The 25,697-nt window shown below is 40.0% G+C and overlaps 2 protein-coding genes across 6 annotated transcripts in view; one reads left to right on the forward strand and one right to left on the reverse strand.

Moving 5' to 3' along the window:
* LOC145496102 (uncharacterized) overlaps window positions 1-25,697 on the reverse strand; it is a 492,363-nt gene that overhangs the window by 157,843 nt on the left and 308,823 nt on the right. The window lies entirely within an intron of this gene.
* Window positions 318-13,490, forward strand: LOC145495754 (uncharacterized). Its single transcript, XM_081475346.1, has 7 exons — window positions 318-669; window positions 3,430-4,357; window positions 6,044-6,346; window positions 9,990-10,442; window positions 10,660-10,788; window positions 11,697-11,834; window positions 12,468-13,490. Exons 1-7 carry the CDS (start codon window positions 415-417, stop codon window positions 12,791-12,793), a joined length of 2,532 nt encoding a protein of 843 aa, XP_081331472.1. The 5' UTR covers window positions 318-414; the 3' UTR covers window positions 12,794-13,490.

Consider the following 25,697-nt stretch of genomic DNA (forward strand, 5'->3'; position numbering starts at 1 on the left):
AGTTTGACTTTTCTAAAGCAAGTATAATAAAACCCGGAAAGGTTAACTGGTTCCTCTCAGGTTACAGTCCCGTCCGGTGCCAGCGCCAACCCTCTTAGTGGCTTACGTAGAGGAATCCCTGGATTTCTAGAAACCGTGTGTAGTGCGTCCTTAAAGGTAGGGCACGCATTGTTTCGGCAAGGTTTGCCTTTCCGTTCTCCTTCCAGTCGCTCAATTGCTCATGCGAGGATTGCTACTGTAACGAGTTATATCTACAAGCTGGAGAAGAGAAAATACGCGTTGATAGGTTGGCGATACTATTTATATTGTCCATAATTACTCAACGCCCAGTGATAGCAATACGATATCAGATTCTTAAGTGATGTAATTGCTATGATGAAACTCGCCTTACGGTCATGCACTCATTAGCAATTGATGATTCATCAGTTTCGACGTTCAACAATAGTCCGTAAAGTTATCGTGCATTTCAAGTCCAAACTTGCATTGTTATCTTACCGTCATTTGGAAACTTTCTTCTCCTCAGTTTCAAGCGACCCTCGCCTTGATTCCTCCAAGACGACAATGAGCTCAGTCCTCAGCAAGTCACCTTTTTCATGTCATCGCGCCGCCAAGACATTTGACATGTTTGAAGCTCTAGCGACAAGTTTGATCGTCGTTTTGGGTTTTCTGGTGAGTACAGAAACACAAATTTTTCTTCTTTCGACAATGGAAAAGAACAACTTTGCAGCGGAATCTTTGTTTTGATATTTCTATCTCATTCTGTTCTTACAACCATGATTTAATTTACTGGGGAAGTGAATTTGCTGATGTGGCAGATTTTTAAAACGCTTGCAACATTACTCTTGAGTTTATGTTCTTTTGCAGTGTTGTGATTTGAAATCTTGACGGAGGAGCCTTTTGTCTACTCTGTAGTTTGAAATAATTATGTTTTGAATCAGGGTACTTTAATGCTATCACGGTTTTTGCCTCGTTTTCTTGATACACGTGTTCGGAAGCAAATAACAAACGCTCATGTTATCGAAACACCCTTTTGTGGCGAGCGCATGTAACTAATAATCTCAAATGAGTTTTCTATCTATTTTGCTTGTCACATCTACGCTTGCTGTAACATAATTATGTTAATGAATTTTCTATCTCTCTTTCCTACGTAAAGAACCCATTTAATTTGGGTAATCGGAATATTTACGCACGTTTACAATTATAGATCGTTAGTAATTATCTGTTAGGTTAGTTAACTAGCTACGGTTCTCTGTGAAAAGTGTTGATCGTTGAAGCGAAACAAAGCGCTTTAATTCGTCACGATTGTTCATTTATTTCGCTGTTATAACTTTGAAAAATACTTCACGAGCGCAACGGAGGGAACCTCGATGGAAAATGCAACGTAAACTACAGGAAAAAAAGTATTTGCTTCCCCGCTTTTATTATTCCTTAACTAGGTACGGTAACTCATAAAAACGGTGAAAACTCGTTCTGAGGAAATGTTTTTCCTACATGATCAGTGTGCAATAAAAACAACAAAACTGGACCTAATATGCGCATTCTTATGCCTTACGAGTGATCATGACTCGAGTGATCATGACTTAATGCATTAGGAATTACATCAATAAAGTCACACCACTGAGGCGGCATGGAACGTGTCTAACCAGTCAGTTGGCTTATTTTCACTTAGGTGTGCTAAGGTCGGGGATCTCCTATCAGAAGTGTTTGCCCTGCGTGGCAGGCGCTGGAAAGGCAAAGGGAAGGGGAGAAGCGGGGGCGCGCGTAGCCTGCGAGCAGGCTCACCTTTGAAGTCACGCGCGCGAGCGGCGAAGAGCACAGCGATCCGGCGGGAAGGAGTCTGTTGAAGAGGCGCCAAGAGGCGTACTTTCTCGTCTCGCGACTTCGCCGCTCGATTTCGCATGCGGCTACGCCGCGCGTGCTTGTGCTCCAATGTGGGCCTGCTCGCAGGCTAGGGCGCGCGAAGCGAGTGGAGCGCGGGGAGCGAGAAAAGTGTTCTGATTGGTTAAAACCGATACCAGAACATCCTGAATAAAATAACATTGACCGAAACCATGTTTGTGAGCCCGCGAGGATGAGCACCCCACACCAAACGCCTGACCAAACTCATGTTTTCACTGAAACCGCTGGTCACTAACTGGGACCAAATATGGTTTAGGTCGATGTGGTCTAGTGCCTTCTAGTCACTTGACCCGTTATCAAATTAAAAAGAACATGGTGGATGAACTGGAAGGAGAGTGTTCGAGCGTTGTTTAAAAATAACATTGTTGAAGTCAGAAAGTAAAGGCCTCGAATTTTGCCTGAAAGAACAGCAGAAAAAGGCGGTCAGGCAGTTGTACGAAAGGAAAGACTTGGTGTCAGTTTTGCCGACGGGGTTTCGGAAAAAGTCTCGTCTTTCAGTTGCTGGAACGAAACAATAAACAAATCCAAGCTGCCTGCGAGCAGCATTATTAACTGCCAGATGGCAGAGGAAGAGGCTATGGGTTTGTCCACGCGCAATTTGGCGGCGAAACTGGAATATATGTCGGACATTTAATAGAGAAGGTATTCCATTGTTTACGCCTCAGCAGAGAGTGCTATCGACAATTCCAGTCTTGCTCGCTCTTCGTCGTTCATTTTTTTAAAGAAAGGTAAATAAAAGCTATCGCACTTTGTCGGTTGTTTTTCACTAGCGATTTCGACACAGTTTGGTGCACTTGTTATTTGTATCGTTACAGTAGAGAGACGTTTGGCAGATGTCTCAAAATTAGATGTTAATTAGGGGGCAGAATAGCTTTGTTACTGGCCAGGCCGTAGGTTGATGTCTGAGTGTATCACTTGCTTTAAAATTGTTGCAGGTGCTTTATTTTCTCCCTCTCCCGTCGCGCTCCGCGCTCTCTCCCCTCGCTTCGCGCGTGTCCGCTCTCCCAAGTCAAAGAATATTTGCATACAGACTTCTAGTCGAGTTTAAGGCTTGTCATGACACTAAACCCAATATACGTCTGTTACTGCTGCCCTTTTCCAACATGCCCCTAAACCGACAAAATTTCACAGAAATACCCCGCTCGCTTTTGTCGGAAGAAGTAAATTTTACTTCGATTTGCGGGTATATAAAGTCTGTTCCAGGCACTCAGATATTTGGTTTCGCTGCCCCAAATATCTGAGATCCCTTTGCCCGTCACAGTATGCATAATCAAGTATCGAGTTTGACGAAAGGTCATTACGGAGAAGGGAGTATTATATTTTGAAGCGTTGACATAACAAAAGAGTTAAACGGTTGACCTTATGTTCAGTAGAACAATCCTACCTGTCAATTAGGATGATCATCACTGTAGCGAGTTAAGCCCTCCCCAAGAAAAACACATGGCACTTTGTCAGACATTTTGCTTTATATTTTCAATGATCATCTTCCTTCCGTGTAAACTAAAACTGGCCCTTAATATTTTTCTCCAGGTTTATGGAGCTAAAGCAGACTTCCCGTGTAATACACAGCAAATTCACTGGATTGGATCACCAGGAAGGAGATACAAATGCCTGGAGTGTCCCGATTGTCCCGCGGGCCTGCAACCTTCTGTCCCGTGCGGCAGCTCAGTTGCTTTCGGGACGTCCATCCATTGCGTTCCTTGTCAACTTGATAAGACGTATTCGAACAAATATGGAAAGGTGCAATGCGAAGCGTGTACCGTATGTTCTAAAGGAAAAGCGATTAAAAAAAACTGCACCTTATTCTCTAACGCCGAGTGTGATGATAAATGTGCTAGTGGCTTTTACCCCGAGCCATTTATCTTCGACTGTTTTCCTTGTGCGAAATGCTGTGGAGATGGAAAGGACGAAACGGCGCTGGAATGTGCGAATTATGAGAACAAATGTAAAGTCCGCTCAACTCCATGCACAAACGTCCCGGCCACAAAGGCTGCTGACATCACGACGCACATCTTGAAAAGACTATCACCTACGAAGCCTTCAAAGACCTCCACTGCGACGCAAGCAAAGAGACATTCACAAACGACAACTCAAAGGACCTCCTCCGCCATGCATAGAACTCGACCAGTGAGGCTGGAAAATGAATCAACAGCGCGGTTGAGAATACACATCATCAAGCTACCGTCGACGTCCTCAGTGTCGTCCACTTTGTCAGCGAACAACCGCAAAGCGGTCCAAGGCAGGGAGATAGTGTCTAGGGAAAAGAACGGAGAAAGCAATCCCTTCGTTATCTTAACGGCAGTGTTGGCATCAGTTACAATGCTGGTAATCCTGGGTCTTGTTGCTTTCATAATGTGCGAACGGCGAGGCAATCTTCGTGGGAATGATGTTGCTACAGTTGAACGACCAACACAGCGTGACCTGGCTGTATCTTCCTTGCAAGTGCAAATGAATCCAAGTAAGTCGCTATTATAGGTGTAAGAGAACTAAATAAGGAAATGGACAAAACTGTCTTCCATGGACGGGACCCACCAGTACTGTAAACAAAAGGCTCTTAGCAGCCAATGTCCGTGTGTCCTGTCGTTTTCCTACCGAAAACCGTGATATAAAAGAACTGAAGGTCATCTCAAAGGCGGTGTTTTGAGTAACCCCTCTGCCACTTAACAAGGTGGGTCCTCTTCGAGTAGACTGTTATGTGAGCATTTTACCTTTAAGTCCGTTCCCGTAATTGGTTAACCTGTCGTCGCTCCATCCCTCCATCACTCCTTCGCTTCCTGTTAATCATTTTGTATATCCGCTGACCAGTTCATAACGCTTGGCATACATTCCGCATATGCAATAAACCAAAGGTCCAACCATGAAACTGAACGATCAAAATTACTTTCATGAGTGACGGCCTATAAATGGAAAAGCAAATTTCATCAAGATACTTCAAAAGACTAATCAATCAATCTTTATTTGCACTCATTCTTGCTAAAGAAAAAAAAAATTACAATTTCGATGAAAATATTAAAAGTAAAAAATTTGAGTACTAGCTGCCTGGAATAACCATAGGGGCTAGCGGAGCCAGACAGCCAGTTAACATCAGCATTAAATAGAAATAAAATACAGGTCAGCAAGAAAACTTGAGCACAAATGCACACACAAGAAGAAAAGAAAGAAGAGGAAAAACGCTATTTCTATGCTTGGAAATGACATGAAATGAAATGAATAATGAAAGATATACAAAAATGGAGAAACTTACTTTTGATAATTTTTTCTGCGATAAACCAAGAGAAAATGAAGGCACCCCTCGTTTTCTCTTGGATAAACCGAACAGATAGGTGAGGGCTATTGGTTTTGAAGAGGGCTGTTACACTTAAATTTGACCTCACAATGACTTAATGATGTATAAAATGTAACGTAAGTGTCACGCTTCTTTTTTGAGCTTTCAGTAATGTTTCCGAACGCAGGAATCAAAAACAAATGCCCGCATTATTTTGTTATTATTTATTTTCCGAGTTCAGTGGCTCATAGCCACTTTGATTAGATTTCGAAATGTGCGTGAACCGGTCTTTACTGAGAAATTCAACTCAAATTTTCAATACACTTTATTCCAGCTGAAAGATACTGTATACCGGATTTAAAATATCCAGGTACACCGACCCGATGCAGAAAACTCTGGCCTACCCTGCTTACACTGAAAAGGTTTCAGATGAAATCCGATAGGAAATCGAGCAATTTCAACTTTCAGTGGACAAAAACCTTGTACCAGAAAAATTCTAAGTATATTAAAGTCCTTTTTGCATTTTCTAAAAGCTAAAGATATAAATATTTGCCTGAAATAACACCCAAAACAATTTCCCATGGGAATTCGAGAAAATAAATTTCGAAGTTCAGAGAAATTGTGCAAACACAGGTAAAACTTCATCATCAGTTTCATTTCACCAGTATTTTCAGCTGTTTCACATGAACTTCAACACTTGTTTTCGACATTTGGTTTTGTTAGAAATGATTTCTTTTAAGAAGAAAGTTAAAACAGTCGCATAGAAATTTGCAATACAAGTTAAATAATGCTGGTACAAAGTTTTTTGACCACTAGTTACTCGAACTTCTGGTGGATTCCCTCTTAATTTCTTTCTCGCTGAAATGCTCTTTTCTTCAGCTTATACGAGCCTTGAGCAGCTGGAGAGCGAAAACCAGGGACTTTTTGATTGGATGTGCTTAAGGCTTGACAATGGAAGATGGTGGTTCAGACGTGACTACGAGTGCCTAGCAGCTAAGTACAAGGAGATTTCACTTGAAGAACGTAACGCCTTACATGATGAGCTGCAAAGCAAAGGAAGTCCTTCCAAAAGTTTGATGAACTTGCTCCGGGCAAGATACCCAAACCTTCCTTTAAGTCAGTTTGTTGAGACACTGAAAGAGATAAGACGGAATGACATCGCACAGAAACTACTGCCTTTATGTAAGTCACAATGACAGCTGAGTAACTTTAACAAATCGAATGTGGTTTAGCGTGGTCTGTATTCTTATCGACAACGATACGCGTCATCACAGTGGTCAAAATGTTATGGACTCACAAGGCGCAGCCGAGTGAGTCCGCAACATTTTGACCACTGTGATGACGCGTACTCGTTGTCGATAAGAGTACAGACCACGCTAAACCATATTTCGATTTGTTTTTACCACAATATCAAGGTCAAAGAAAATGTTTTTTTCAGAGCGCGCGCTGAAAAAGGCATTGCGCGACACATTGACGCGAGCAGCGTGGAATGGACTCTTATCGACAACGGCAAAGTAGCCAATCAGATTGCGAGATAAGCAGCAATTGTGGTAAAGTACTTGCTTCGTAGACCGTGAGCTACATGCGGGTTAGATGAAAAATTAGAATGTGAAAGGCAGACAGAAATCGGCTAAAGCTTCTCTTTCTATCCCCATTTGGTGTCGGCTAAGTCATAAGAACAGTTTACAAGAAACACAACTTGGCACTAAACACCATTGTCACAAATGAGTTCTTACACAGGGTCTAGAAATCATTAAAACAACACCGCAAACTGTGATCAGGATTCCCAGAAAACTAATTAAAAACTATGAAAGTGGGCCAAGGGTCTGTTTCCTGAAGATGGAAGGTCTAACCGTCTATGCTTTACAATTGACGTAATCCAGAAAGCATCGTGTGTGTACGACTAAAGCAAGTTATAAACAAGAAATTTAACACCTCGCTCGTTTGAGTTTGAGCTAAAAAATGCATGCGGTCAAAGCGCACAACTTTTTACTGCAAGAATTTGATCACTGTTCTTTCGTTTATATATTAAGGTAAGAGAAAACGAATAGGCTTGTTCTATTCGTAATCAAACTCTGGATAATGACTCCACTTTTTACCCATTCAGTGGGAAACCGGTTAAGTATAAGGAGATTACCGTTTATCGCTGGTTTAATTTCCTTTGTGTTTTTAATTTGTACTCAAAAGTGCTCCAGAAACAACTGGACGTCGACTAAAATTTGGAAAGCTTACGTTTATTGAAGGGATGTTAGCTCAGTGTCGTTCAACTGAATTTGTCCCTGTACTTGAACGATTGAATTATTCCTCTTACTTTTGATGACGATGGGGTCTATTGAACCCAAAGAATCACCATGCTCTTTAATTTTTAATTGAAACTCGCCTATACGAAAATAGACAAGCAGAGTGGAAAATATTAACGAATTTTTTAACAAAGCAAGGGAAAGACGGGAAGCAGTGACTGGGGGAGAGTTTCGTCTCGCCCTTTTGTTGTGTTCCCTGCTCTCGAACACGTGGCAGCCAGTCAATCAGTCTGTAAGTCCTTCCTTCCGTCTGTCCCTCCGTCCGTTAGACAGTCATGTAGTCAGTCAGTCTGTCAAATAATTGATTAGAAATTTGTCTATTTACGTGATGCTTGGGAAAGACGCTGTACATATATCATCGTCATCAAGTTAAATTTGATTTAATATGAAATTTATTTAAAAGGGACATAGTCCTTCGTCTAAAAATATTTCAGTGTGGTGCTTAGCTTCTGAAGGAAATTGTCATTATTCTCACACGTGGGACAGCGTTATGAAAATGTTGAGTGATTTTCGTTTGACCTTGGAAAAGGGCTTCCAGAAGTGTTGGCAATTAGTTTTATCCGCCACTAGATTTAAAACTCAGAACGGTTTACAGCCAGAGAACTCCGTCATATGGAACAGAGATTGTTTCATTGTCCAACCGTATTGCTTAAGACAGTGACGTCGCTTGATTTCTAGAGAATTGTCGCGAACCTGATGGAACGCGTAGCGTGTTCCCTAAACCTACCAAAAGAAGTTGAGCGGTTTGTGTCTGTTCGCTAAAGCAATCAAACTAATGCTATTTTCCAGTGCGTTTTTGTTACGGTTCTTTTGGGGAGTAATCATTTCAAGGTCAAAAAAAAAAAAAAAAAAATCGCTCAACTGCAACGAAGCATATACACTTAACTGTTTTTAGTTTTCTTATTCGTAAATTTCAGTGTAGAGTGTAAAGCCGAGCTCAGGAGAATATATGGAGGTTGGCTGGAATCCAACCTTGTCCTTGGATTAGAAAAGAAGATATTTCGACAATTGCAAAGAAATAAATATTGTACTCGTTGCTAAAAACTGCGATAAAATTGCGTATTGTTTTTAGGAAATAAAAGTGGTCAAACAGTTTGAATTTCTGTTAACTTTTTTGTGTGTGGGGAAAGGTATACCTTTTTTCACAGTAACTTTTACATATTGAAACAAGCAGAAAGTGTCATGCAACTGTACTGAGTTTGTTTCGCTAGCTTTGCTAAAAGACTGATTTAAATAAAGAAATAAAACTAAGTTGATGTGTACAAAAGGTTACTGTAGTATATTGATTCTATAGCAACAAGGATGTACTATTACTATTGCTCAGATATAAGATATACGTGAAAGTAGCTAGTGCATGATGTTAAAGTACTAGGAAGAAGTAGAATAATCAATGTACACTGTAAGATAATTGATCAGTGAATAAAGCACATTGCTTAAAAAGCAATGAAAGAGTGAGTGTCTCCCTAACTTAGCAGATGACTACACTATTTTTACGTCAAGTTTTCAAAAGCAGCTAGGAGGTTGCAGTTAGAAATGTTAAATGTTATTTATAGCGCTTGGATTGGATAATTTTGAGTTGCTAAATACGTTTCGACTTTCAACGGTACATGTAACGTTAACTAAATTGAAAATTTTTCGATATTAATTGTGTTGAGATGAGTGTAGAAGCCATTGAGATGGACTAATAAGACGGTAAGCTCTAAAATGATATCAAGTTGGTGTCAATTGAAAAGTTACGTGACGAGTTATTCACTTCCGGAAAAGCCAGTACAAGTGTGTAGGTTATTAAAGCACGATGTTCGGGTGAAATTTTTCGATAATAATTGTGTTCAGATGAGTGTAGAAGCCATTGAGATGGACTAATAAGACGGTAAGCTTTAAAATGATACCAAGTTGGTGTCAATTGAAAAGTCACGTGACGAGTTATATCACTTCTGAACAAAAGATATTTACAGCATCTTTTTACAAATTTAGGTGAGTGTTTGGTGCAAATGAATAGCTTTCAATGCAGCTAGAAAGTGTTTTTGAACCATTGGTAAGGATATTTAGCTGATTTTATAAGTAATTTCGACGACTGAATTTTAATTCGAATTGGCAGACAGTTTCAGCCGGTCGAATTGGCAGTGAATTGGCAGACAACTTTAGCTTGGTTTAGAGTTCAATTATATTAAATCAGTAACAAAAGAAGACGTTTAAGATTTCTCTTGATGCTTGAAGTCATGAGTATCTATTACGAAAGTGGACATTTGCTTTTGCACGAAATTGAACTTGTTGCGCAACTGCTGCGAAACAAAACCTTAGTGGTATTAGTGGGGCTTCGGTAGGTTTTCTAGAAAAAGCCTGAAAAGCCTGCTGCATGAGTCACGTGCACTCACTCGCACCACGTGCTGTCCTCCTGTTTTTCTCACGACGGCAGTAAGCTAAAGATAGTTATTTATTATCAGGCTTCCACTTGCGTGACAAGATAACGTTATTTGGTCGTTCTATGGTTGCTTTTACGATCCTCCTCTAATATAAAGCCGCAGGCATTGTATTACGGGAGAACGTCATCCTCATTAATCAGCACAAAGCAAAGAAGAATCGTAAACTAATGGGGTGTATTTCAGACAACAGAAAATTTACATTTTTTCTGTGCGAACAACTTTCCCAAAACAATTTGGACTCCATGAAGTTTTTGTTGCGAGACCTGTTGACAACGAGAGAAATTGAAGGCGTCGCGAAACCTGAAGATTTATTTGTTTTACTTGAACAGCGAAATGAACTTGGTAACGACAACTTCCGTTTACTGGAGGATCTACTTACACAGATCAAGCGACAGGATCTGGTAAGAAAATTGAATGGATTTGAAAGAGAGCAGCTTGCTAAACGTCTCGGAAATTATGACACTGCGACAGAAGATTTTAGAGCTTTGAACAATACGGCGCAAAGGAAGCGTGATTGTCCTACTGGTGGCATGGAAAAAGAAGTTATTAGGGCGGGTGAGTAATCAAGGATTTTTTGTTATTGTACAGTAAGCGAAAGCTAATAATGCTCTCGTAAAGTCGTGTTTCTACAGTGCCATGCCTTAGTAACAATCCGCAACAAAAGAGTTCTTGCCTGCTTTCTTATAAGAATCATGTGATTATCACCTGTACTGGACCATCATACTGAAGTATACTTCACGATGACATAATTATTTCCAAACTTTACCGTCAGACCTCACACGCGCCTTTCCATGGAACCTGGATTCTAGAGCTCCAAACATTCGGAAGCATGTGCAGGATTGCAATACAGATGGCAGGGAAAAAGAAAAAGCGATTGAAGCGCTTGATGAGGATAATTCCGGTGAGTGATTATTATTTATTTCGGGGCGGGAGGGGGGGGGGGGGGTGGCTACTCCCAGAAAAATTGGGTGGGGGTGTGCAGCCAGCTTCCTGAAACCCTTACTCTACTTCAGACCAAACTCTGTGATTTTCCCTACCCTATTTCAGACCTGACAAAAAAATTTGCTACCCTATGTCAGCGTGACAGTGGCTCGTGACAAACTGTTACACGGTTGGCGTAATGATTTGAGAAGGGCTTTTGTTGATGGTCTTATCGCCTAATGATGAAGAAGTAGCTAAACGAAGAAGCAATTGTTATTGACCTTCAGTATGGACCAGTATTTCGCGACGAATTCGAAAGCGGCCTTATTGTCTTATTGTCTCCGCCCTGACCTGTGTCCGCTAGGTGAAGGGAATTTCCCTGGTACATTGTACATTGTAATCAGAATTTATATCTTTAGTTGCCGCTTTGTTGAAAAGATTCAAATTAGAGGAGAGGTCAAAAGAGACGTTCTCAAATAAATTCGTTTGTTATGAGATGTAGATGGGAGTCATTCAGTTTTGAGTAAACATTTTTTTTTGGAGAAGGGTTTTTTGTTTGTTTAGAGTGAGAGATGATTCGCGACTCTCAAGATTAAAACTTTTCAGAAGCCGATCAGCTTCTGGTATTTTAAAATTCCCTCACGAAAACATCTAATCCCAGCGTGACCGATCAATGAAAACCGATAATTGATATAATCGATATCAATCAATATTATCGATAACAATTAATCGATAAATATCGGAAGTTCGGGGAGTAGCGGCACCACGATGGAGAAAAGCGGTACTTCTAGACTTAATCATGCTGTTATCATACATAAGTCGATCAGTAGAACACACGTTATTATAATCATGCAGGGCTTGAACAATAGTACTTGATTTTCCCGTTAGAACTGGAGAGTAAATGTGCCGATCGATGGAAGCTGGATTCTAGAACTTTAAACAGCCAGGAACAAGAAGAAAACGTGATTGAAAGCTCAATGAGCAGTGAGCTCAGTGAACTTAGTGTGCGAAGTGACGATGATGCTGGTGAGTAATTATTTATTTACGGTCTTGTGATAAAAACAAAATCCATTGCTCCGAGAGAGGCGGCTAAACCGATCAAACATGTTCTTTTAACACGATGAACCAGGATGGAAATGTTGGATCGTTTAGCTGGGGCTTTAGTTCAGTGACTCCCAGCAACAGCCAATGAAACCCGGTGAAACTGTTTGTATGTCTGCCATATAGCATTATAATATTAAAGTGTTATATACCCATTACTGTTCGATGATAATGATGATGACGACGGTGATGATAGTACTACTACTACTACTACTACTACTAGTAATAATAATAATAATAATAATAATAATAATAATAATAATAATAATAATAACAATAACAATAGACAAGTAACACCCCAGGACCAAGGAATAGACCCGGTTCCAAGAGAGTACAACAAGCAATTTATAGCACTGAGAACGTTCTTGATAATAATGATGATGATAATAATAATAATAATAATAATGATATTGATAATGATAATGATAATGATAATGATAATAATAATAATATAGAGATAATATTAATGAAGTAAATTATGCTTTTTAAAATTAAAGCTCAACCTATGAAGGGAAATTTAAAAGAAGAACTCAGTTATTAAAATATTGACCCATTTAGGTGACATGAGCCTTGATCAGCTGGAGCACAAACACCAGGAAGTGTTTGATTGGGTGTGTCTCAAGCTTGACAATGGAAGACGGTGGTTCAGGCGAGACTACGAACGGCTTGCTTGCAAATACAAGAAGATTACACCGGAACAACGCTTGGCCTTACATGATGAGCTCCAAAACGAAGGAAGTCCTTCCAAACTGTTAATGAACCTGCTCCAGACAAAATACCGATTCCTTCCCCTGAGTCAATTTGTTAAGACATTGAAAGAAATTGGACGGAAAGACATCGCTCAGAAACTAACGCCATATGTAACGCACAACACCAGTAACTAACTTGTTCATTAAACCGTAAGCTCCATGTTTGGAAGACAAAAGAGTAAATGAGTCTATTAACAACGGCAAATGGCAGTATATGCAGCATAATCCAGCAAAGCCACCTGAAGCATCTCAAAGCGTAAGGATTCGATTAAGGAGGCTCGAAAGGGTTTTTTGACCGCGCGAAGAACGGTTCCCAATGTACACGCATGCAAATCACCCGCGAGAAAATCGCGCAATATCGCGCGCGATAGCATGCGTGTGCGAGTTGTAAACAAACATGGCCGCCTCGAGCAACTTAAAAATGCCGGGTCCCTTTCCTGTTTTCGATGAAAGTGTTGTTTATAGAAGAAAAAATGGAAAATTTCCATCTCAGAAACAGTCAGAAAAGAGCTCAAGTGGCACAAAGCTGGCCGAAAAGGGGCGAAGAAGGATATTTCAAGAGCGGAAGGAGAAAGGTGAAGTCGGCAGCTCTGCAACAAGAAAAGTAACTTGATCCTAGTCCCCTGAAAAGGAAATGGAAACAAAAGGAAAAGAAACAAGGGGCATGTATAATACATACATGAATATTTTCATCAGCTCAAATTAACAATTCAAGTTACTAACGGGAATAAGCTGGGTTTATGTATTGTAAGTAAGCATGCTGTAGTAATCTATTTGTTGTGCAAGATTTGTAAGTAGCGCAAGTAATCGCAGTAAATTGTAAATAATGTAAGCGCCCGTATTAAATTGTAAATATTGTAAGTAATCGTATTAAATTGTAAATATTGTAAGTAATCGTATTAAATTGTGATGTAAGTATTTTAAGTACTACTGAGTATTGTAAGTGGCGCAAGTAATTGTATTGTACACAAGTTTTCTGAATAATATAAGTAACTCTATTAGTTTTGTAATTAGTATGAGAAACAGTTTTAGTTTCTTTATCAAAATTAAAAAAAACAGTCGCAATTCACGGGAAAAAAAAGAAGCGGCGGGATCATATAGCAGCTCTTGTAAGGTCTCGCGTTAATGGTTTGATACCCTTTGAGAGGACAAAGAAAATAACAACAGAAACAATGTTCTTAGCCCTAAAACAATAACAACTGCTAACAAATAAAACAATTACAAGCTTACGAGAGCTGCTACACTTCTGGAAAAAAAAAAAGAAAAAAAACCATTTCACGTCTCAGGGCGAAAAAGTGGGCTACCGTATTCACTTGTCTCCAAAATGCCCTTTACTACCTTCTATTAGCAGCTGATCTTTCTCTAAACCTAAATGAACAAAACTCAGTTATTCCAGTATTGCCGTTTCTATGCATGGTTTTACCGACTTAATCGTGACAAGAGTGATCGTCTCTTAATCGTAATGAATAACAAGCAAACTAATATTGGCGATCATGCGACTGAATCACAAGGCATTTTCGATTACTTATTTCATCTTCATTAACTCAAATCTTTTATGTCAGGAACTTTTCTAAATTCCCTCTGTGTTCTCATTTCCTTGATCGCGCGAAAACAAAACCGATTGAATTGGAAAGAAGCGCGAGTGAAAATGATAGGTGAATGTTTCTTTCCATTGAGAAAATAGAGAAACTGTAAACTTATTGAGGAATGTTTCTCAGAAATCGGTGTAAGCCTGTGCAACAGTCGTTTCATTTCCAATCGCGAGAGCAGAACGAAAAGCTTTTCTGCCGAGATTTTGTTCGTCCTTTACGCGCCCAACCCAGCCACCCCTCCCCCCACGCCCCCACCCATTGCGTATCTTACAAGCGTTTTGTTCGCCTCTTGTGATTGGACAGGAAACAACCGCCATGCAGGCTAAACAGCATAAACAAAACCACTTGACTGTTTCTTTTTTGTTGTTGATCGTTTATCGTGTTCCTACTGCATTTTCGATGTCCAGGTTCGAAAATGAACCAAATAACTGGCACCGCTGCGGGATGCCTATAGTCCTTAGTGTGCGCACCCCCTCCCCCCCAACCTCAATAGACATCTCTGATTGTTTTGCCTCTTTGCTTGTTTGTTTGTTTGTTTGTTTGTTTGTTTGTTTGTTTCATTTTCCTTTTTGGAGGCAAGCGCATTGAATACGTTCTTTTTGCGGATGACATGTAAATCTTATGTAAATGAAACGTTTATTTCAGTAGCCACGAAACAGGAAAGAGTTTGTTGAACTACTCGTTCAGGTAAGTGTTCGTGTATCAAGATGGAATGAGAATTATTGGCTTTCGTGGAGGGAGGAAAACCAAAAAGAACCCGGAGGTGATGGATCAGAGAAAAGTATCTTTAGACCCTTGCAGGAACCAAATCAACACCAACCAGATCAATCATAAATCAGAATGTAGAAAGACGAATTAAACACTTGAACTTTAGACAACCCGTAACAGTGTCTATATGATGTGATACCTGTGTTTATTTCAAATTAAAAAAAAACCTTAGTTGGTCATGGCCAGAAAGTATCAAAAAATGGTACGGCAAACTAGACAAAGTTATTGGTTCAACGTCTTTTGCTATTTGTCTGATAGTTAATTGTTCCAGTTGCATTATTTGGAAATTAAGGTGATCCTGTACAATCTGTATGTCCCTTTATTTTACTTTTTGTTAGACAGCAAGTGAATATGATGTAACATATGTTTTATGGTCATTTTAACGTAATATAATCTATATTTACAACACTGTGAAAAAACTAAAAGCCAGTTATACGTCAAACTAGTGAGTTTTCAAAGCCAGTAAGTGAGCATGATGTAACATGCGTGTTACGGTCATTTTAAGGTAATCTGTTCTACAACACTGTGATAAAATGAAAGACAGGTATAAAGTCAAACTAGTGAGTTTTCAAAATCACCTTGTAAGTAAGTGCAATTAAATAAAGAATAAATAACAAATTAAATAAAGAAACAGCTCAGGTAAATTTTGAAAGTGTCTTCTCAAATATGGTTTTACAAAAACTTGATTGCTGATTCCTTCAACAGGTTTTTTACGTCTTCTGTGACGCAGTTAATTGTTGGAGTCTGGGCGGTCTTACTGTGGTACCGGTGAATCAGTTCCTACTCACCACTACCCTGATTTCAAGTTTGCTGAAGAATCTGAGGCTCATGTGAGATCTAAACTGCGGGAATCAAAACCTGGTAAAGCAGTTGGCCTTAACAATATTCCAGCCCGCCTTCTGGTTGATTCTGCGGACATTGTGGCCAAACCCTGACTGCAATTACTAACATCTCTTTGCAGTCAGGGGTAGTTACCTTAGAATGGAAAGCCGCGCGCGTCACCCCCTTGTTCAAAAAAGGCAAAGCTGATGATATGGACAACTATCGTCCTATCTCTATTTTGCCCGCAGTTTCTAAGGTGTTAAAAAGAGCTGTACACCAACAATTGTACGCTTATCTTCAGTGCCACAAAGTTCGTAACCCGTATCAATGTGCTTTCCGGAAGTGCCACGCCACGGAGTGGACCGCTATGTGTTTCGCGGATACAATCTGAAGGAACATCGACCAACAATCGCGGAGAAAACCTGTTGAGTCAAAGAGATATCAAAGCCGCTCTCCTCAAACTGCGATACGAAAACGACACCCTTAGCCCAGAAATGCCCCCTCTCACCCACCCTTCTAAATGTTGCCGTTTGTTTTTTGGCAAATATCTTTTGCGACGAACCATTCACGTACAAAGCAACATTGAAAGAGGGGAAGGGCGAGGAAAAGTACGTGATAAGAGTGCGAATGTCTCAGAAGTGTACATATGACTCAGTTGTCTCAACAGCTTTGTCCACGATTGAAGGTCGGTTGACTGGTGCGGTTTTTATTGACTTGCGGAAAGCATTTGATAACGTCAACCATGAAGTGCTACTAAACAAACTGCGGGGTCTTGGACTGATGGATGGCGAACATGAGTGGTTTAGAACCGCACCCAATTGTAGAATTTCAGGGTGTGTCTAGTGCTGCTGAACCTGTATCTGTTGGAGTCCTACAGGGGTCAATTTTAGGGCCGCTGTTATTTATCCTCCACCTGAGCGATCTTCCCAGTGCGGCGGTGGAGTGCAGTATTCTCATGTATGCTGACGATACCGTAGTATTTTTCTCAGCTCCTGAACTATCTGCTATCCAGGCTACCTTAGTGAAGGAGCTGGAAGCCATTGAATGTTGGCCTATTTATTAACATAACTAAGACTGAGGTAATGCTGTTTGGGACTCCGCAGAATTGCTAAGATAGATCAGTTCTCGGTCACTATCAATGGGTCTGCCATAGAGCGCGTTACTGAGTTTAAATATTTGGGTGTTATCTGTGATGATCACCTCAGCTGGAATAACATGATTGTTTCTAAGGCTGGTAGGCGGGTCGGTATGCTAATCCGTGCACGCCGCTATATCACTTTACATAGTGCTAATGCCATTTATATTTCAATGATAAGACCGATATTAGAGTATTGTGCTGGGACCTGGGCGTGTTGCGGGTAAGTAAACAACGGAACTTTAGAGGCTCTGCAGAAGCGACTTGGAAGAATAGTAATAAAGACATCCAGCAGTGACACTGCTATGGAAGCTTTAAAATGGCCAAGTCTTAGGACCAGGCGCGACGAACATATCCTTACGCTTGTGAGGAAATACATAGATGGTCGGTGTCCCAATATTTTAATAACTATTTTGTTTTTGTAATGAGTACATTGCACTCGCTCAACCCGGCAATAAGATCGGAAACAGCCAGGAGATCTCCTTATTATCATGGAAGTACGGTTTTTAATAAATACTGTAAATGTACATAAATTTGAAGATATTACTATGGTAATTATGGGGTTTTGATATTGTTGTAATATAGTTTCCTATATTTGTCTTTATTTTTGCATATATCGTATTATTGTGTAATCCGTGTTAGGTAATAGCTTCAGGCTCCTGTTGATAGCAGAGATGCTTTGTAAGCTCCCTGAAGGGACTACCCTGAAATTTTTACCTTTGGGTTTTTACTTTTAAACAAAGGTGTCTATCTATCTATGTCACAGTGACCAGTGATAAATAACATGAATTACTAAAAATTATTACAGTGACAATTTCAACATTTTTTCTGTTAAATCTGTTTGAGTAAAAAACAGACAATCATTTCATAAATTGCCTTCAACAATGACAGAAGGTAATTATAAATTAAAAATTACAAATGTTTAGTCATAATATATCAAACACACAAAACCGCGGTGTTTTAACACATTTCCAGACGCCATAAAGAGAGTTGGAAATACAACACAAGCAGAGAAAAACCCTCGGAGCTGAGACGAGAACCAACAACAAACACAGCCCAGATTATAGCCTACTTATGACGCCGGGTCCAGGATTCGAAGCCAGGCCTGGACGTGGTGCTGGCATTTCACAGCTAAAATGAGGGTCGTGCAGGGGGTATTCTCGTGATGCGTGATTAGCTAATTTTATTTTCCGTGAAACGTGATTCTTCGTGACCTGTGACTTGAGCGTTTTGCGTGACCCATGAAAAACTTGAAATACTATTCAATATTCGTGATTTCACCTCTCTGTTGTGCATGATTTTGAGACACGAGTCCTCCAGAAGATTTATGAAGACTGAAAACATCAAATATGACCTCTATAATTATCGTAACTTAAGGCATCGGCAACTACCAAGTATATATCGAGAGTGATTTAGGTATGCGATTTGCAATATGGGGCCTTTACTGACTTAGAGTCCTAGCCTTTCACGATCGATTTTGCTTTCTTCAAACACTCTTTCTAGCGTAAGAGCAGGTTGTTAAAAAGAGTACCTAACTTGCTTGTTTTCGTGATTAGGGAAAATGAAATTTTGATATCCGTGATCCGTGATTCGCTATTTGTTTTGTTCGTGAGCCGTGCAAGAGACGCCCCCACCCTCTCCCCCTCTTTCCGCTGTACGACCCTCCATAATTATCAGTTCATTCTGACATATCTCAATTAACTTTTGCTTCTTGTTTGCTTTTACGGTATTCTTTCCAACAGTGTTCACCTTATTATATTCAACCACACAATGTCGAGTATAAATCCGATGAATTTCCGAAGAACTTTCGATTGATTCGGTTCCTTTCGTGCTCTGTTTATCGCCATCCGACGATAATTGTTAGCCGCGTACTGCCTAAGCACAGAACTATACAGTAAAACTGACAAGGAAATGTGGCTTCCTAAGTAGTAAAAAATAATGACACTGCCTCATCTGTACGGTAGTAAAAGAGACACGAAAAAGGTGAAATCAACGGGGAAAGTTGGAGCCGTTCACGGGGCTTAAATTTCCATAAATTTCACAGGACAAAATAACCTGACTGTTTGTTTTTGTTTTTGATCGTTTATCATGATCCTACAGAATGTGGCCATGACGGAAAATGGAGCGTTTGTTCCACCCTTTTAAGGTTACAGTATACCTTCAGATCGGCAATTTTCTTCAAATTTGGATTTTTGGTTCAAACCAATGGTCGAAGAGTAATCTCTAATTTCTGAAAACAAAATTGAAAAAAACCTAATATTGGGGGAGAAATGGATGTTTTACGTTATGGCCGGAAGTAAAAGTTCCCTCTTGATTGACAGCCCTATAACGTGTATGCAATCAACCGAGACTACTTTCGCGGGGGTATTACCGATATGGATACTACGAATTGGCTGGCTACTCAGTTAATCAGCATTGTTAATCCAAGCATTTTTCGTATTAGATGTAATTCTGTTAAGTTATAAGTAAACATGGACCACGGAAAACTCCGTTTACCAGTTCGAAAAAGCGAAGAATGAATGAAAATACATCAATGAGTGAAGAAGCGAAAGTTGGCCTCGCGGATGAAGCTACGGACGTATCAAGCGGGCAAAAAGATCGAGTCAAGAGAAGAGAAAGGTTATGTAAAATTTGGGAACTCGACAGCGATAACAGCGATGTTTACAGTGACTCTTTTGTTGAGTTCGATACCGATGAATCGTCCAACTCATTGAGATCCATTGGAATATTATCCATGCACATTTGCTCTGCCGCGCTTTCTTTTGTTTGTTCTCGTCGCCCAGCTACTCTAGCGTTCGTGTCCTTTTTCGTCTTCCCCATTTTGCCAAACCAGCTTCAAGAAAAACCCAGCTGCAGAAAAATTATCTCTCCGCCTTGAGCGCATTGCGAAACGCAAGGTTTTTTTGCAGATTCACGCGTAAATTTCACCGCCAGTTAATGGTAGTAAATTTTCCAAGCGCTGATTGGCTCAGTGATCTGAGAACCCAGTTGAAGGCGTTTGTGGGCGGAGTTTGTTTGCGAAGCAAGATATTTTTCTTAGCGCTGTTTTCTCGGATAAATTTTTTCGCTTGAAGCAGACACTTTAAAGAGTTACAACTCAAACGGAATTTGTTTGTTTGCCCTCAAATTTGGACAGTAGCTAGATTAACATATAAAAAACAAACACGTGTCTGCGAATTGTTTATTTCGAAATATTTTTTCTCCGAGAGCGATTTTTGTACGATCACTTCACATTTTTTAAATCCTATTTCGAAAAGGTTCTGTAACTTTTTACTACAATTGAATATGGAAAAACGCAGACACGCTTTTTTAGCGCTTTTTGTCCTGAAACCGAGGAAAAATATAAATTGGCGAAAAACAAAATTCGCTTTGACTTGTAGCTTCCAAAAGGTGATTAGGACGCTTGCATTTAGTGGCCGTGAAAAAATTGGCAATTCATTTTATTTCAAAATTTTTGGTATGGTTTGATAGCCAGCTCTTTAAGCTTTAATTTGATATGGGGGCTTAGGTATCTACAGCTTAAACCGGACGCGCTACATCGCTTGGACGCGAGACACCCCTGAAGGTATACGGTAACCTTAACCGAAGAATGTCGAGTATGCTACCGAGGTCATCCGATAATTTTACGAAGAACAATCGAGTGATTCGGTCTCTTTCGTGTATTGTTTATCGCCATCCGACAACCTAACGACCGTTACAAACAGCCAGCCATTATTCTTAAAGCATTTAACAGCACAGTAACCTGACAAGGGGAATGTGACTTCCTAACGATGCTCTAGAGGTTCACGACCGGCAAGACTCCAATGTGAAAGAATAGAAAAGTTTGTCTCTGTGTTTTTGACTGCTTACATGGTAATGTATGTACGCCTTTCACGAGGAAAAATCACAACTTCGACACCATGAACAGACTTTCCTCCGTTGAACCACCCAAAACGAAACTGGAGTTTGGTCGTAAAAGTTTTTTCTTTTTAGGTGCTTCAATTTAAGATAGGTTACTATTAGAGGTAAGAAATATGAATTCTAGAGACCTATATTTCGAAAAAAAGGGTCAACGAACCTTTTGATTTAGTTTTTACAGGTAATTATTAAATGTGATTTTTATATGTACTTTTCACTGATGTATGCTTAAGTTTTGAGATTTTTGTTTACTTTTTAAGTTTTACAGGACCCCTTTGAAAACACTACAAGAGACGGGGGTGCTGGTCCGCGGTACCAATTCTGAAAGAACACATTAACTTACACCGTGACTTTTTCACAACAAAACAAAAACAAAAAAACTAAAAACTCAAAAAAAAAGCGATAAAGAAAATCTATTGATTACCTGTACAGATTTTTGAAAGCATTGTCATAAATCTGCATCCTATTTAAGTGGCTAAGTTCAATCAAAATTGAAAAAAATAAAGGAAGATAAATCAAGTCACATTCTGACAATGCGGCGCCTATGCACACTACTGCTGATTACTGTAGCGGTGATCAGTACCGTAATGATTCGATTTAGCGCCCGGGGCGCTTATTTACTCTTAGTACTTTAGAGGAATCGCGGGGCGCTTATTTGTTTTTTGAAAAACAACCGAATGCTCAAAACAAAACTTTAATTCGGTATTTATTAAAATAAAGGAACGATAACAGAAACTGCAACAAATACACGGTAAATGTACAGTCAACGTTTGAGGGAATTATGCAGTCGCATGGAAATAATAGTTGAGAAACTCAGACGAAGATCACTGTTTTCGTAATGCGGCATTACGTATCTGAGCAGTTAAGGAAGATGAAGCTCCGTTTATACGTACTCTGACGGCACCGTTATAATATTAGCATATGGACGCTTATTAAAATGGAGGCGATTATTGGAATAGAGGCGCTTATTAATAAAAACACATTCGAGGGTGGGCGCTTAATCTTAAGGGGCGCTCATCGGAATAGACGCGCTAAATCGAACAATTATCGTTCTTCACCACGTGCGTTAACCCCTATAAGATAACACGAGCACCCCCGTCACTGTTATAGGGGAGCCACCCTGGCCCCCCCCCCCATCCCCGAAGGGGGGGCAACAGCCTCTAACCCAGGTCTCTAACATGGGAATTCATTCCAGGTTATGTTTACTGAAAAATAGCAACAGTAAACGGTCTCTTCCTAACTGCACTAGTTGCTGGATTTTGGCGAAGCTTTAGGAAGATAGTAATTACCGACGACTCATTCCATTTAACATGTTCTCGGGTTCAAACAGTTCCTAGATCTTAGTATCATTCAGCTGTTACCACCGTCCTTCAACAACTTTGAAAGGCATTTACTGCTCCATAGTTCATTAAACAGAAGGAAGTACAACTCTGCTTAATTTGTTGAGATTATATATGATTTGAAAGAGTCTCTCTGGTCTTTCCATAAACAATGTAACACGGTTGGTCGTTATTGTGGACCCAACTTGCTTGATATAAGTGAGTCAACCATCAGGGGACCTCTTCATATTAGCGCGGTCAACTGGGCTAGCTTGGTTTCAGAGATCTCGCCATTCTTCTCGTCGTAAAAAATTCGACGTGTTCATACGACAAGCCGGGCTGGCCAGGGTTCGAAATTTTTACAAAGAGAAGAGCGGCGAGGCGAGATTACGAAAACCGACCCAGCTCTGTTGACCAGGCTTATATGAAGAGCCCCCAAAACAACTGGGGAGGTCAAAAGCTACCATGGCCCACCTTCTGTACGGTCCCTGGGGAGGGGAGAACAAATTATCGCCTTGTTATCTACTCCCTATTCTTTGTGGTGCCAGTATCTCGGGCAATCTATATACCCACGAAAGGCTCGCTTTACCTTTGACAACCCAGAGAAGAATAAACTGGTTTAATTAATACCCCCTTTAAATACAATCTTTTACAATAATATGTCTCGGTTATTATACACTTTGCTGTAATATTGATGATTCTTAAAATAAGCAGTCTTTGGTAATCAGTATAAAAGTTTAGAAAACGTATACCTACAAAAAAATAACCATCAGTATAAAATAACAAACAGATAAAGCGCATCTCCAAAAATTCATTACTTACATTCAAACAATGGCGAAGTGTATTTATCTGAGAGGGATTTTTTACTCTTACAAAAGTCTGCTCTAAAAAAATAGATTGATTTTCATTGTTCGCGCAACGGAGAGGCCTATTATTTACTATGTACCAAAGTTCTCTAGTCAACGCAACATTTCAGTAAATATTTAGCTCCGTACTAGTAAATTATACCTAATTTGCAACCTAACAAATGATTAATACATGTAGACGAGGGTCTCAATGGGAGGGGGTGGGGTGGGGGGTAGCTTTGACGGTTGACGGTTATTAACAGGAAATTTCTTCTTTGGGTTTAACTTAATATTAACTCTTGTTCTTCTCAACTATTACCTAAGGTGTTTTAGAGGTCGTCTTGGAATTTCACGGAAGGAATAAAGTGAAAGTTTGCCAATATACTCTAAGACCTCTAGAAAGAAGCCCATAGAAAATAGGCGCACTGATTGGTCAAAAATCGTGTTTCTGACTCGATAAAAACACAGAACCAGCATGAGCTGTTGACAATGAATGATGGCGCGAGCAAAGAGAATTTACATTTTGATCATCACCTAATAGAAATCTCGAGCTCATAATCTAATTGTTAAAAATGAAGTGAAATTTTGCAAATATACTCTAAGACCTCTAGAAAATAGCCAATAGAAATTACGCGCACTGATTGGTTAAAAATCGTGTCTTGATAAAAACACAGAACTAGCACGAGCTGTTGACGTAATGATCACGTCATTAATGGTAATGGCGATGAGAAAAGAGAATTTACATTTTGATGATCAAAGTAACCGAGTTGCTTTCTTTTTTCGCCGTCGCGGAATTTTCTAAAAGAAGTAGACAGCATGTGCTGCGTGTTTCCATCGTGTTATAGAAACACTCGTGATAGTTTGAGAGAACTCGTAAAACCTGTGGAAACAGCCGCCTGTCGGCTCGTGTTTCCATCGCATTTCTCGTTCTCCCAAACTTCCACTCGTGTTTCTATTTAACAATTAGATAATTCTCACTGTCGAGGGCGCAGCCCGAGTCAACTATGACACAGAAATCGAGAGCAATTAATCTACTATAAATCTACCAGTCGTTCAAAACTTCATCTAAATCAGCTCTCCAGATACTTAGATAACGCAAAGAAGCGGTCGTCATTTTGTTCACAACTGATACTGCTACGCTACTCTCTGTCTACAACAGAATAGATAGTGAGTAGAGTAGCCAATCAGAGAACGGCATTCGTGATAGAATGCTAGTAGATTGATAGCAAAACTCGACAGAAACAAGGTCCATATTTTCTATTTCTTAAATAATATACAACTTATAAAAATACATAATGAATGAGCCGAGATCAATTTCTTTTCTGTGGCTATCGATCAAATGCTGTTTGAAAGCTTCAATGCGCTTGGTCCTCAAAAACGAAAAGACCATAGTGTCAGCTTATTTGGGAACATGGAAACTAGTTTAAAGGTTTAAAGATTCTTTGAGACTCAGAAGTCCGTGATGAACCAATAAAATAGTGAGATTCCAAAGACCTTGAAACCATTTGACGGTTAACATTGAACTGCCTCTTTTTCGGACGGTTTAGAGCAAAAATTGCAGTTTTGTGACGGTTTTCGGTTAAAGTTTGGGCTGTTTGACGGCTGACGGTTAACCCCATTGAGACCTTCGTAGATAGGGTTGCATTTTGAGCAAGTTTATTTGTTAAAGTAAATATCTTTACGTACAATCTTCTAATCCAAATCTCAGAATGAGTATCCGTTTATCATTTGCTATTCTAAATCTAATATTGAGTATTCTTTGTTATTATTTACGATTCAAAGGAAAATTTGTTAGGAAAGTCATGAAGGTAAAAAGCAATTGATCCCTCGAAAAGAAATTTGAATGAAGCAAGGAATTCTCTTTCCTAGCCTGCGAACAGGCTCACGTTTGAGGAACACACGTGCAAGCAGCAAAGTTTAACCTCGTTCCCACGGTCCCTTTCTCTCACTCTTGGGAGGAGGACAGAGAGACCCTGGGAACAATAGAGATCAGAGATCAAGGCAGGCTGACTTCCTTTCTGCACCAGACTCCTCGCTCGCTGACTCGCACTTCGCCGCTCACGCGTGTGACTCAAAGGTGAGCCTACTCACAGGCTATCTCTTTCCTGAAGATGAAAACCAATGCAGAGACTTCTGAGAGGGACTGGAGGCTAGCTGGAGTTCTTGAATTTACCCAGGCCACTGTACCGACTTCCAACATTTATTTGCTGAAATGAAAACACAATTTTGCTGTGTCAGTAATGCAACAGAACTACACGGGAAACATATCCCATTAAAGCAAATAAGAAAATATTTTCATTCTTCCAACCATATTATTGTCTTACTTAATATCCCAAATTTCTTAGAAGGATAAAATCCTGTTGTGAATTAAGGTTGCAATTTGATCTTTAATTAGTTTTGTCACAATGAGGAGAGTAAATCCAGAATCATCAGATAAAAGATGACTAAAACTCAAAACATTTTCATGTAAATGCTGCACCGGGGAAAGAACCCTGTAAAAGAGTTGACTCGTCTCCAGTCTTCTTCATACAACACGTGACACGGCGCAAGGGAAAAAGTGCGAGCGGGAGCAAGGGGCACCCATCTCACCTTGCGGTTCCATCTCGCACCGTACCACACACTGTAGGAAGTTGTATGAAGACGAATAGGGACGAGTCAGGT

Source organism: Orbicella franksi, chromosome 8 (genome assembly GCF_964199315.1).
Source record: "Orbicella franksi chromosome 8, jaOrbFran1.1, whole genome shotgun sequence".
Taxonomy (NCBI): domain Eukaryota; kingdom Metazoa; phylum Cnidaria; class Anthozoa; order Scleractinia; family Merulinidae; genus Orbicella; species Orbicella franksi.

Bases quoted from the DNA above. Each gene is read 5' to 3' on its own strand.
- LOC145495754 (XM_081475346.1), top strand. From the start codon at position 415: ATGATTCATCAGTTTCGACGTTCAACAATAGTCCGTAAAGTTATCGTG. The intron at 10,443-10,659 runs GTGAGTAATCAA...CTTTACCGTCAG, and splicing joins AAAAGAAGTTATTAGGGCGG to ACCTCACACGCGCCTTTCCA. The intron at 11,835-12,467 runs GTGAGTAATTAT...TGACCCATTTAG, and splicing joins GCGAAGTGACGATGATGCTG to GTGACATGAGCCTTGATCAG.